The sequence below is a fragment of the Saccostrea cucullata genome, unplaced genomic scaffold (assembly GCF_032062105.1).
Source record: "Saccostrea cucullata isolate Sc308-1 unplaced genomic scaffold, CSIRO_AGI_Scuc_v1 ctg810, whole genome shotgun sequence".
NCBI lineage: Eukaryota > Metazoa > Mollusca > Bivalvia > Ostreida > Ostreidae > Saccostrea > Saccostrea cuccullata.
In genome coordinates this window covers 122,946-135,864 of record NW_026921048.1, presented here as the reverse complement: position 1 = coordinate 135,864, position 12,919 = coordinate 122,946, and the positions used below count along the sequence as shown (strand labels likewise).

Genomic DNA, 12,919 nt, shown 5'->3' with positions numbered 1-12,919 from the left:
CTCTATTTATCATATTTTATTTATACTTTACTTTATTTAATATTAAATTATTTTAATTTTTTAACAAATGAACGAACCTTTTGCTTTTCGGCTGCCATTAAAGTTGGAAGCCATCTACTTTCTCTTGTGTCTAGTAATAAAAATATTGCATCATGGGTATTCACTAAATCCTGCAATGTCTGTACATCTTTCTGAACACCTTCTATTGCACTGTCTGTATTAACAAGAAATAAATACACAAAATTATATTAGCCTTTATTAGCTTCTTTTCTGTGCTAGAATATGCAAATTAAAGCACAAAAGGATAGCATGACAAAAATACTAGTTTACCATGCAGGAGAGAATTGAATCAAATGGTTTATTATATTAATTCTGACAGATCAGTAAATTACCTGGAACTGCATGTCCTGGCATTGGTATGGAGAGACTTAATCCCTTAGCATCCTGTAATTAAAGGTACACATATACATGTACTTCAAGAGAAAGGTCATTTGAAAAGATTTCATATAAAGTACTATGACATAACTTATTTAGCACAGGATAGCTGCATGATGTGTATATATATTTTTAACATTTATAGAAAGTTTTTAAAGAGCTTTAAAAAATCAATTAATTCTCCAATATCATAGCTGCAGTATTTCTTTAGAAATTTAAAGCACTGCATTTTGGGGTAAAATATATTACAATTGATGCTTTTAATTTGTCTTACGTCTAACACTAAATGACTTTATAGAACTTTACGATCTTCACACTCACCACTCCCGGGAATATTCTCTTCAGTGCCTCGGCGGCGGCCTCAGCCTTAGGCTTTCCTCCCTTGAGACAGTCGTCAAACACAAACAAGGACTGGCGTACCGGGTTAGAGTAGGAGATCCTACCATTATCAACCAGAGTTATGGTTCTTACTCCCCAACCCTGCATAGTAAAAGAAAATGCTGAGTAAATATATTGAAATTGTTGATTTTGAAGCATTCAAAACAATTTGAAATGGAAATGAATTGTTACACTCATTTTCATGTAAAGCCCTTCATATATTGAAACAAGATATTCATAGGCTGTATATTGAGATCCGAGATTGGCTGGCCTTACTATTGTTACATATGAGTATCATAATTTTTCAGTCACTCCCTATGACAAACAAGAAATATTGCAAATGCCAAATACAAGTCATTTGAGTTGCTCTCCAGCATCTAAAAAGCCCACACAAACTTAAAAATTTTGTTTTTCAACAGTAATCTTCTTGGTACACTGCGATACAATAGTTTCATATATCTGCATGTCATCACATTTACTATGATTTTGTCAAAATCATCTTGGATCATTGCCATTAAGTCATATTTGGCATAACATATTCCAAAAATAATCAGTCAAGAGCAATTATATGTCAAAACTTGTAAAATATTTTTTAAAAGGAGTCACTCTTCTAAAGACAAATGTTTGTATTTGACTACAACATTACAATGTAATTTGATTGATACTTGCCAGTAAGCACCTTGCCACATTGCACCCTAGAGTTCCTGCACCTAGCAGCAGACATTTTGTCTTTGACACAAGGTCAAGGTCGAGTTCTGGTAATAACCTCCATCTCATCAACTTCAAATTAAGGTCAACCGCTGATGCAGCCAGTCTGTTAGAAATCATGAGGAAGAGTTACTCCCCTTCTTTTCTCCATGCATTTACATCTAAATGTATATAGATTTGTTAATATGGCCTAGTTAGTACTACATTAAATCATGGTGCTTATTTTACCTAGTGGGATCCATGCTGGCACTTAAGTTTACAAATCTTGGAGCTAGTTTCTGTTTTTCATTTTTCTCCCAACCAACACATTTTGGACATTCTACAAAAAATCAGACACACATTGTGCAACAAAAACAAGTCGAGAATATAAATGTCCAAAATATTATTCAACTTACTTTCCTTTTATTATGAAAAAAATTCAACACAGCATTTACATTTACATGTATATGCTCTTGTGTAAAACATTTCACTACTCCGACATGATACTGTAAACCAACTTTTATTCACATGTGAGAAATATCCGTGAGTTCTGCTATCTACTTCAATTCACAAATATTAATTACTGTGAACCATTCATTTTCCTATGCATTTGTAGAGAATGTTTCCTCAGTGGCAGAAATTAATCATCACAAATTGATTTTTAACTGACAAATCGCAGGTATAAGATGAAGAGTACTTTACCTGTGATGACCTTCATATCAGGAACACTAAGAGACAGTACGAGGCTGTGTGATGAGATATCTCGAGATCCATCTCGACTCCTATCTCTAACACAGAGTATATTCACATTCTGTAAATCACCTTTCCTGTAAATGAGATAAATAAATGTATGAGGATTACCAAATATTTCAGACATAATTACTCCTGACAAAAAAATTATACCTGTACACATGTAGACCTGTATATGAATTGTTTACAAACATATTTCAAATTGTTGTGATAATTTTGGGGGAAAGAATTGTGAAATTCTTATCAGAGAGTAAATTTAAAACCCTTGCTCTTATGGTTTCTTCTTCATAATTTACGACTGGACTTCAGTATTTTAATAATCTATACATGTATATCAAATATGACAAAGCTAGGTAAAAGTTTTAATCTCAATATCTCAATTGAGTGTTTGAAATAACCATGGGCTTGACTGCCAGAGATACACAATTTTGCTGAGAGCAAATAGACTTGCATGTATTGAAGCCTGGCTGGAAGTGCAACAAGCATACAGGTAGAATTCATTAGCCAGAGACCTTTAGATTCGGAACTGAAGTTATGATGATCTGGCTTCATAAAAATTATCACTAACAATAAATTCATAAGACATTTTTTTTTCTCTGGCTAATAATTTTTGGCAGGGTTGACAAATTTCACTTGCAGTCAGTCCTACATGCCTATCTAATTTTCCAGTGAGTTTCAAACACTGCTCAAACATTTTGATATCTTGTACATGTAGTTTTCCTTCTCCAATCAAGTTCTGAATAAAACAAGTCTCTCTGCACATATCTTACCCCTTTTTCATTGTAAGGGTATATACTCAGCCATGACTTACCAGTGATATGCTATGAGGACTAGAAGATTCCTGAGAGGCCAGCCAGGATAATTCTCAATGGTGCTGGGGTCACATACCCCAAAGTATACCTGTACAATATAAAGGAGAAATAAAGTACATAAACAAAACAGTATAGCTGAAACAAGAGGCCCATGGGCCACATCTCTCACCAAAGCACATAAAATATGCAAAAAAAATATACTTCTAAAATTTACAGTTTATAAAATCCATGAACCAAAATAATCTTGCTCAGATTAATACAAATATAAGTGATGCTTAAAATAAAATAAAATATAAACAAAAGGGGATGGAAAAAATAAACAGCGGTGAATCAATCATTGATGAAAATGTTTATAAAATATTAAAGAAGTCTACAGCCATATGAAACATGGTATTTTATTTGATAAAATGCTTATACTGCTCGCTAGAAACACAAACTTTATATTCAACACAAAACACAGTTGAAGAAAACTCAATTATTCACTTTTCATATACTTGTAAAGATCACAAATAAAAAAATTTTTTTTTAAATTTGGGATATTATGTAGAAATAAAATAAGATATACAGCTGTATATGAAAAGTTAATTCTTTGAGCATGCAAATACCTCTTGTGTATTTCCATATTTGTTTAGATTTTTCATGTCATCTACAATGAATTCTCCCTTGGAATGAACAGCAATGAAGTATCCCTGATAAGTTTGTTGTCTACTTTGGTATTCATCATAAGAATGTAAAAAGTTTGCAATCTGTTTAAACAAATAAATTCAGGCATTAATCGATATATACCTCTGCTGATACCATATCGTTATAAAGCAAAACTTAATGAGTCTAAATTTTAAATGCATATTAAATATATGTAAAGGGTTCAATGAATCAAACATAAACACTGGAAAAAAATACATGTATTTCCATACATGCATGACGCCAGACGTTAGTAAAAATATAACGATATAGGGCAGCGATAAAATCAAACATTGAGTATATTTTTAACGCTTTTAGACATGGAAAATGTAAATACAATGTATAAGAAATGTTTTTAAGTTTTGTGTGAATTTTTGGTTTGTAAATCCCACAGACTCGCACATAGGCATATTTTTCGAGAAGCGCTAGCAGGCTTCATGAAACATGCCTAACTGACAAGTCTGTGTGATTTCCACACCAATAATTTACACTTGAAAACTTAAAATCACTCCTTATATATGCTCCTACTTGTTCCTGAGTAAATTTCTGTGTAAGTTTGCCTGGTTCCTGGTTCAGGGTCACTTCTGTTGGGGGACAAAGGCAGGGGAAGCAGAACCAGTAGTAGTAATGGTACTTCTTTAAATCCTGGGGAAACATTAATAGTACATGTATGTGCCCATTGATATGGTTAAAACATACTAGTATACCCGGCATTCTCGTGATTTTGGCATCAATACATGTATATTCTGTAGTTTATGCTACATGCATTCAAGTTATAAGATGGCATTTTGCAATTTATCACTATAAAAATAATCTCTCTGTTTTCCTTCAAAGAATGAACAAAAAATTCCAATCATTGAAATTATGTACAAATTGTGTTGAACTTCTTTTTTTTAATTTTTGGGTATGTTTTTAAAGCTTTCTTTTTCATACAAAATAAAACTTTGTGATAAGCAAGCTACAGATAAATAAGAGCAGATCATACAGCGAAGGTGAGAAGGATAAACCTGGACAGGAGATCTGGAGTCTCTAATGCTTCACCGCTGACCACTGCTTCCCAGAGCTGTAAGGAAAACATGAAAGAAGAAGAAGTTTAAAGTAAAACGATACTGCTATTTTAATAAACATTGCATTCATTTCAATAAAAGTTATCTGAGTAATTTATGAGTTACTTAATGACTATCCAAAGAATATGAATATAAACCAATATAAATCAAGATATTAAGTAAATGATGTAAACCTGTACCAACTTTTTCATCTTTCAACACTTCATGTATTAATATAAGATGTAAGTTGTTAGATACCTTTCATCGTCGGAAATTTTTTTACTTATCACCCGTGGGCTATAAATTAAATATGCATTATTTGATTATAACCGTGCGTAACAACGAAAGTTCATTAAATTTTGCCAAAAACAGCTCATTCCGTAGTCAACACAGCTGATAAATCCATTCACCCGTACATTTTGCAGTTTGAAAGAGGTTCCTTCATAATATCTGTATTAATGTCAGTGACCTGTACGAATTGATTTTCATTGTTTTAAATAATTCGTTTTCACCAGCGTCAAAATATTTACCATGCAAAGTAATAAACGTATTTTTCAAAATTTTTCATCTTTCACAACAAATTAGCATATATGATAATATGTAAGTTGTAAGATCACCTGGGTTTCCGACGATGGATACCTTTTTGCCCGCCTCATTTATCATCTGTTTTTTATCACATTCTTTGAATTTGTCAATTGTGTTTGTATTTTGTAATAATCCATGCATTGGGAAACATCTGTGGGGTGTCTTTGCATCTCTGAAAAAAATGTTACAGAAACTAAAATGAATGGACAAATTGAAAATAAAATCACCAAACATATACATGCATGTGTGACCATAATTTCAAATTCTGTTTGAAAATTTTAATGAAGACACTTCATTTTGTTATTAGTCTATAACTGTATAAGTATTAGATATTACAGGGTAAAAATCTTACATGTCAAATGCAGTAAATTCTACGTTCATCCGGCATGGCATTCCAACGGGGTCCCCTGAAAAACAATAGTGAAAACATCATACCTTCTCTCTGCTCAGAATGTTTTCCTTGACATCCAATTATAACATTAAGTATCATTTTTCAAAAACATTAGGTCTAAATGAAAATTTGAAATGGCATATTCAATCCCCTTTCCAGAATCTGCCAAGAAAAATGGATAGTATTTAGTAAATCCTCTCCCCTCTTCGGTGACACCCTCACCCCTTCATGAAAAAAACCTACAAAAACTGTTGCCCATATCCCCATCTGCAACCAACTTATTTTGCAGGAATTCATGATTAACTATTAAAAATAAAATTCGCTATATACACTGATATACTATTCAAATCTTCAAACCATCCTGAATCCCAAAACATTAAGTCTCTATTTACCATTAAAGTAAAATCCGTTGATCGCCCTCTCACTCTCGTCCAAGCCATAAACATTAAGTTTATTTTCCGAGAGTTTGTGCCAAAATCCCGAGTCTAGGAAACTATTAAATGACACGAATTGAAGTTGCTTTTGACATTTCGCGTCAGCTGTGGGCGCCGACATTTTGTGTATCACGTGATAGCATTGAAACTTAAACAACTCATTCATCTGCTGTTTCGGATTTATTTGTGAATAATTCCAATCTTTATTTTATCTATTGATTTCCTGTGTTTTGATTGGACGAGAACACGTTCCAGAAAATTTTTACACATCGATAAATTCTTTCAATCAGAACTACTTTCTTGATGACACTACTAGGTTATCGTATAAACAATGAAAGCAGTTATTTCTGGGTCTGTTCTGGCTAAATAATGAATACAAGAAACTTTAAATTTAATTAGGGCTTAAACAAAACTGGCAACATACTAAACTGCCTAACTGATGGACGCCGTGAAAATGTTTCTGTCACTGTCCGATCACGAGTGTGAATTTTAAAAATCGCTGTCTCAACGTTCATACGTAGAAAATAAGCTCAGTCTGTATCGTTTTGACAGGGAAAAGAAACGTACCTCAAACTCTTGCCCTATTAGCATCAAATTCATATTTACTTTCTATATTGTTCCTCAATATTTGAATAAACAAGTGCAAATTGAAGGCGTCGTCGGTCTGCTACTTTCGCTATGAGAGTTGTTGTTTATGTCAACATGGCCATGGTCAAAGACGAACTATTCTGAAGTAAACTCGTAATTACGATATTTGTTGACTTAAACAACATTCGATTAGTTGTTATAAGTTTATTTATCGATTGTTTTGACAATTTAAGTTGAACTCTATCGAAATTCATCTCGATTACGTTCCTTTACGGTAAAATGTATTCCTACGCCGTCCAGAAATAACGGATTGTATGGAGGCCTCAAAGAGAAATAATTTAAATATTTTTAAAAAGTCGATATTGGAATTATAAGAATTAAACGTTCTTTTTGAAAAATTTATCGAAGTGTAAACTCTTGACATTTTACTCACAAACTTAACATAAAAGTGCTTCGCACTTTTATTTAGTTTGTGAGTAAAATGTCAAGAGTTTACACTTCGATAAATTTTTCAAAAAGAACGTTTAATCCTATAATATTTGTGATACCTTCATGTTAATTAGTATATATTTTTTGATATAATTTCATTGCAAATGATGTATATAATAAATATCTAGAATATAAAGAAATTGTAAACCTTCTGTGATGTTCAAATGTCTGCCCTTCTGAAACCATCCTTATTAATCTATAGATACAATTTTTTTTTTACTTCATATTCCATTTTTGTGCAAATTTAAATAAAAAATTTTAAAAATTCGCGGTGAAAGTTATTAATTTTGCTCATTCAAACATGACCCAAGTTGTTATTTTCAAATTCTTTGACAAAAGTTTGTTTGTATTGTAGCCAGTGGTAAAACATCAGAACTAACAATCTGGTTCAGGTTCAATATTATATTTATTAATGTTGAAATAAGACGTCAAAAACCTGAAATATTACAATTACACACAACATATAGACGACACATAGACAGACATTTAGACAGATAATTAAAACATAATAGACTTTACTTTAGAATAGATTCTTACCGGGACACACACAGGAATTACAAATATTACTATCTGTTATTGACTATAGAGTAGAGTACACATCTAACCAATTCAACGGCTAGGCTCAGAGTGCCCGATGTTAGTGCGTGAAAGCGGGAATTTGGTGAATAGGATAAAGTCATGTGACTGTCCGTCTAGTGTCTAAAAATAACAACAACCTCATTCACACAAAGTTTTTCACACCACATTCTCACATATACGCAGCGCTAGTATAGTAATTAAAGGCATTAAATAATACATAACCCTGGTTACATACTCCCCCTCTTCGTTGAAATGGCTCCTGACATTTCCAAAGAAGTACCCATGGAAAAGTGAACTGCCTATATAGGCAGTTATTAGACAGTTCTTTAGCAGTTTTACAAATTTTTAGCAGTTTTCAAACAGTTTCATGCAGTTTGGTTTTTACTGCTCCCCAGTAACTGCTAGGGACTTGGGAGTAAACAGTTTTCCTTAGCAGTTTTTATGCAGTAATCAGTTTCCCTAGCAGTTATATCTTAGCTGCATATGCTTGAGGACAAGACAGCTTTCCTAAACAGTTTTGTAAGCAGTATATAAGCAGTTTCCTTGTATAATTTGATTGGGTTCAAGAGAAATTTAACGTTGGGCTCAATGTTCCAAGAAATATGAACAACAGGAACCTACAACTGACCGCCAAAATTGAATTCTGGGTGCCAATTTGTATTGTTGGACAAAGGAAGAGGGAGCCTGCTGGCCATAAGCTTTAGATTTATTGAAAAAATGATGTAGTCATTTAACAATTGGTAAGTTATACAATATATATGTGGCCTTTAATAAAGAGATAAATTGAATACATGTTCTGTTCTAATTTTGTTTGAATATGGCATACCCTGTATTAATTACAATTTACTGTAAACCAACTTTTATTCGCGTGCGAGAAATTTTCGCGAAGTTCGCGAGAGCCTTGTCATCGCGAATATTTCTCGCCGTGAATCGGTCTTTAAAGTCTCTGTGTACACTAATAACAGATCCAAAATCGGCTTGATCGCGAAAATTAATCGTCGCAAACTAGGTTTCCCCTGGTAAATCGCGAAATAAAGTCGCCGCGAATAAAAGTTGGTTTACAGTAATTGTTTCATAATTAATTCCTTTCCATTTACAGACTTTTAGAAGAGGAGTGGGACAAGACTAGCTAGTTTGCATACACAAACTTTTGTGTCTCTTTCAAGAAAAACAAGTAGCTGAGATCAATGGATGATCTATAAACCTGAGCAATTATGATTGATACCAAAAGAGTGCCAATTGAAATATTTTTGTGGTTTATATAAGGATAGAAAAACCCAGCAATATACCGGCCTTCAGTGCAATAGGACTGCTGTATAACCAGGACTTAATGTAGGATGAAGTGGACATTGCTGTTACTTAATTTTGACATTTTAATTTACCTTCAGTGATGAATATTGTTGAGTATTATATGCCCTGGGATATTATAAGTTTTCTAAAAAGTCAGTGAGTATAACTGCATGGTTGTTTATGTAAATAAGATACATGTAAAATTACAGATGCATAAAACAGTGTTTACAAATTTTTAAACATTCATCATAGCAATTTCTGATTGCTTGATTGTGTAGTTATACAATTGTACAAAATACAATAAATTAAAATGTAACAATTGATCTATTATTGCTAAGTATTTTAAGTTTGATACCAGAAAACACCTTCATGACTCATTAATATTTATGTGGTAAAAGGAACTAGATAAGCAGTATACTGGAAGTCCACAAGCAGTTAGCAAAAACTGCTTAAGCAACTGCCTGTGAACTGCTAAAGTAACTGCCTATGAACTGCTAAGAAACTGCCTATGAACTGCTAAGAAACTGGTAAGGCTAAGAAAACTGCTTATAGATTGCAAAAGGTTTGTTCATCCATTAGCAATCTGGGGAAGGTTAAGTAACTGCTCTAGGACTGCTTAAATATTCAAACTGTTAAGGCTAAGAAACTGCTTAATAACTGCCTTCCACTTTGCCATGGGTATGTACAATAATAGTAACCATGAAATATAAATAAAAACCAATTTACTTGATACAACTCACCACCATGAAATCAAGTAATTAAATTAAAACCTCATCAATGACCATCAAACTTCAAACATCAACAAGACACATAATATACAAATGTACCAATCAATGTAGGAATACCTGACCAATGAATTCCTCCATACTCCATATGACACACAAGTCATGAAACTATTTACACGTACCTCAATACACCTCATTAAAGTTTTACAACTTTTAAGAGCTAATCCCATAAACACTAGACACAAATTATTATATACAATGAGTTTAAGGATTAGGGGAATAATGAATATGGTCATTATTATAATAATTTTTTTTTTTTTTAAATTTTTATTTTAATTCATTAAAATCCCGGGTAAACTGCATCATAAAAACATTTCGGCATAAAAGCAGTTTTCAGCATAAAAATCGGTTCTCGGCATAAAGCAATATCATAAAAAACCGTTTACATTATCCATTCCCCATACCGATCTGGGAATTTTTTCATTCTGGTCGACCGTCTCGGCAAAATCGGTAAAGGCGACTGTGATTGGTCTGAAATAAACTGACTATGTGGACCGCTCACAGAAGCTCTGGTACTACTGCTGTCTGACTCACTGGTGTAACCTGACTGTCTGGGAGAACTCACACTCTGAAAGGAAGGACTTGAATTCTGAAATGAAGAAATATTTTGATTAGTACCATCTGATACACTAGAAACTTTAGATCTTGATACACTGTGTTGATCTGATGATTCTTTGCTGAACTCATCTCTATTTCTGGGTATCCTTGATTTCACTTCAATTGTTACTTCATCATCCGAACTCTCAGAATCGGACTCCGTAAGTTCATCAGAATTCTTAGGCTTCTTGTTCCTCCTTGTCACAGGTGTCCTATAAACAACAGGTTCATCAATGTCACATGCTGGTATCTGGTTAAATGGTAGCAGCATATTTCTGTGCAGTGTCTTTGTGGCTCGTCCTGATGTACTCTTCACTCTGAAAACAGGGATCTCGGGATTGGGAATTTCTGTGATAACATAAACTTCTGAATCCCATCTGTCTGCTAGTTTATTCTTTCCCTTTAATCCTACTTTCCGCACAAGGACTCTGTCTCCAATCTCCAGCTTACAGAACCTCACTCTCTGGTCATACTTATTCTTGTTCTTGTCAGATATTCTCCTAGCTTCTTGAGAGGCATGTCTATATGCTGACACCATCCTGTCCTTAAGTTTCTCAACATAACCATGGTGATCTCCTTTCTCGTGTTCCAAGTCCATACCAAAGAATACATCTATGGGAAGCTTAGGATGCCAACCGAACATCAGGTAGTGTGGAGTGTATCCCGTTGCATCATTTCTGGTCGCATTGTAGGCTTGAACGAGTGGAGCAACATGGGATTTCCAGTCTGACTTCTGCCTCTCGTTGAGTGTTGAGAGCATCTTGATGAGTGTTTGGTTGAATCGCTCAGCTGAGCCATTTCCCATCGGGTGGTACGGTGTAGTCCTTGTTTTCTTTATTCCTAGGAGTTTGCAGAGTTCTTGGATTACTTTCGACTCAAAGTTACGTCCCTGGTCGCTGTGTAATTTCTCAGGAAAGCTGTAATGTAGAAAGAAGTTATCAAATAAAGCTTTAGCTGTAGTATGAGCAGTTTGATTTTTACATGGAATGGCTTGAGCGAATCTGGTAAAGTGATCCGTTATGACTAAAATACTCTCGAAGCCTCCTTTGGATTGTTCTAAACTCAGAAAATCTATGCAAACTAACTCCATGGGTCTTGTCGTCACAATCGGTATAAGTTCTGCTGCAGGTCTCACAGGTGTTTTACTACATATGCATCTATTACAGGTCTCTATCTTCCTAGTGATGTCGTTCTCCATGCCTGGCCAATAAAATCTCTGTCTGGCTAACCAAAGGGTTTTATCTTTTCCTGGGTGTCCGACATCATCATGTATTCCCTGTAATGCAACTGATCGAAAACTCTCTGGGACTACTAACTGATAAGATCTCTTACCATCCTGGAAAGCGGTTTTACAAAGAACTCCATCTACCACTTGCAGCTTCTTCAAAATTCTCATGTACCTCTGAACATCTGGAGATTCTTTCCGTATATTTCCTCCCCTGGGTCGGAAATCGCTTTTCAGGATCTGTAGAACTCTGTTGATGGCTTGATCTCTGGACTGTTCTTCTATCCAGTCATGACTGCTGAGTGTGTCGCTGGGGAAAATCTCCTCATCCGCGGCTTGAGGGGCATCTTCCTTGGAAACACTCTGGCAACATGGTATCTGTACTGAAGCAGCATTACAAAGAGCCTTAACCGTGTCCTTAAAAACCACTGGTTTCCTGGATAGACCATCAGCATCTGCATTTAAGTTTCCACTTCTGTATGAAATCTGGAAGTTATAATTAGTAAGACTGGCTACCCATCTCTGGCTTGTTGCATCAAGCTTGGCCTTGGTGAATATGTAAGTTAGCGGATTGTTGTCCGTGATTACCTCAAACTGATTCCCGTACAGGTAGTCATGTAGCTTATCACATACCGCCCACTTAAGCGCCAAGAACTCGAGCTTGTGTGCTGCGTAGTTCTTCTCACTGGGTCTCAGTCCTCTGCTTGCGTACGCAATCACCCTCTTTTGACCTCCTTGCACTTGATACAGGATTGCTCCCAGGCCTTTGGAACTGGCATCCGTATGTAGTATAAAAGGCTTGTTGTATTCTGCATACCCTAAGATAGGTGGTGTTGTCAATTTTTCCTTGATGTCCCGGAAAGCCTTTTCCTCCGTTTCTGTCCAAATCCATGGTACTGGTTTCTTCTTGGAGTTTGGTTTACTGAGTGCCTTCTGCTTCTTACTAGTTTTGGTCTCATGGCCTTTCAACAAGTTGTTTAATGGAGCAATGATACTGGCAAAGTTCTTCACAAATCGCCGGTAGTAGCCAATGAACCCTAAAAACTGTCTCAGTTCCTTAACATTGGTAGGTGTTGGCCATTCCGCAACAGCAGCAACTTTTTCTGGGTCCGTGGAAATTCCTGACTCTGAAATAATATGACCTAGATATGTAACAGACTGTTTGAA

The 12,919-nt window shown here is 34.8% G+C and overlaps 1 protein-coding gene across 2 annotated transcripts in view; it reads right to left on the bottom strand.

Moving 5' to 3' along the window:
• Positions 1–6,329, bottom strand: part of LOC134259069 (ubiquitin-like modifier-activating enzyme ATG7) — a 38,931-nt gene extending 32,602 nt beyond the window's left edge. For both annotated transcript variants that reach the window (XR_009990270.1, XM_062741672.1), the window contains exons 1-13: positions 6,158–6,329; positions 5,727–5,781; positions 5,429–5,546; positions 4,729–4,806; positions 4,272–4,388; positions 3,668–3,808; positions 3,062–3,150; positions 2,203–2,327; positions 1,750–1,840; positions 1,483–1,627; positions 757–915; positions 393–444; positions 78–214 (exon numbers count right to left, since the gene is read on the bottom strand). Coding sequence is in view for 1 of the 2 variants with exons in the window: in XM_062741672.1 (XP_062597656.1) it covers positions 78–214; positions 393–444; positions 757–915; positions 1,483–1,627; positions 1,750–1,840; positions 2,203–2,327; positions 3,062–3,150; positions 3,668–3,808; positions 4,272–4,388; positions 4,729–4,806; positions 5,429–5,546; positions 5,727–5,781; positions 6,158–6,320 (1,470 nt within the window). In the remaining variant the exon portion in view is untranslated. The remainder of the gene's footprint in view (positions 1–77; positions 215–392; positions 445–756; positions 916–1,482; positions 1,628–1,749; positions 1,841–2,202; positions 2,328–3,061; positions 3,151–3,667; positions 3,809–4,271; positions 4,389–4,728; positions 4,807–5,428; positions 5,547–5,726; positions 5,782–6,157) is intronic.
• Between the last annotated feature and the right edge of the window lie 6,590 nt (positions 6,330–12,919).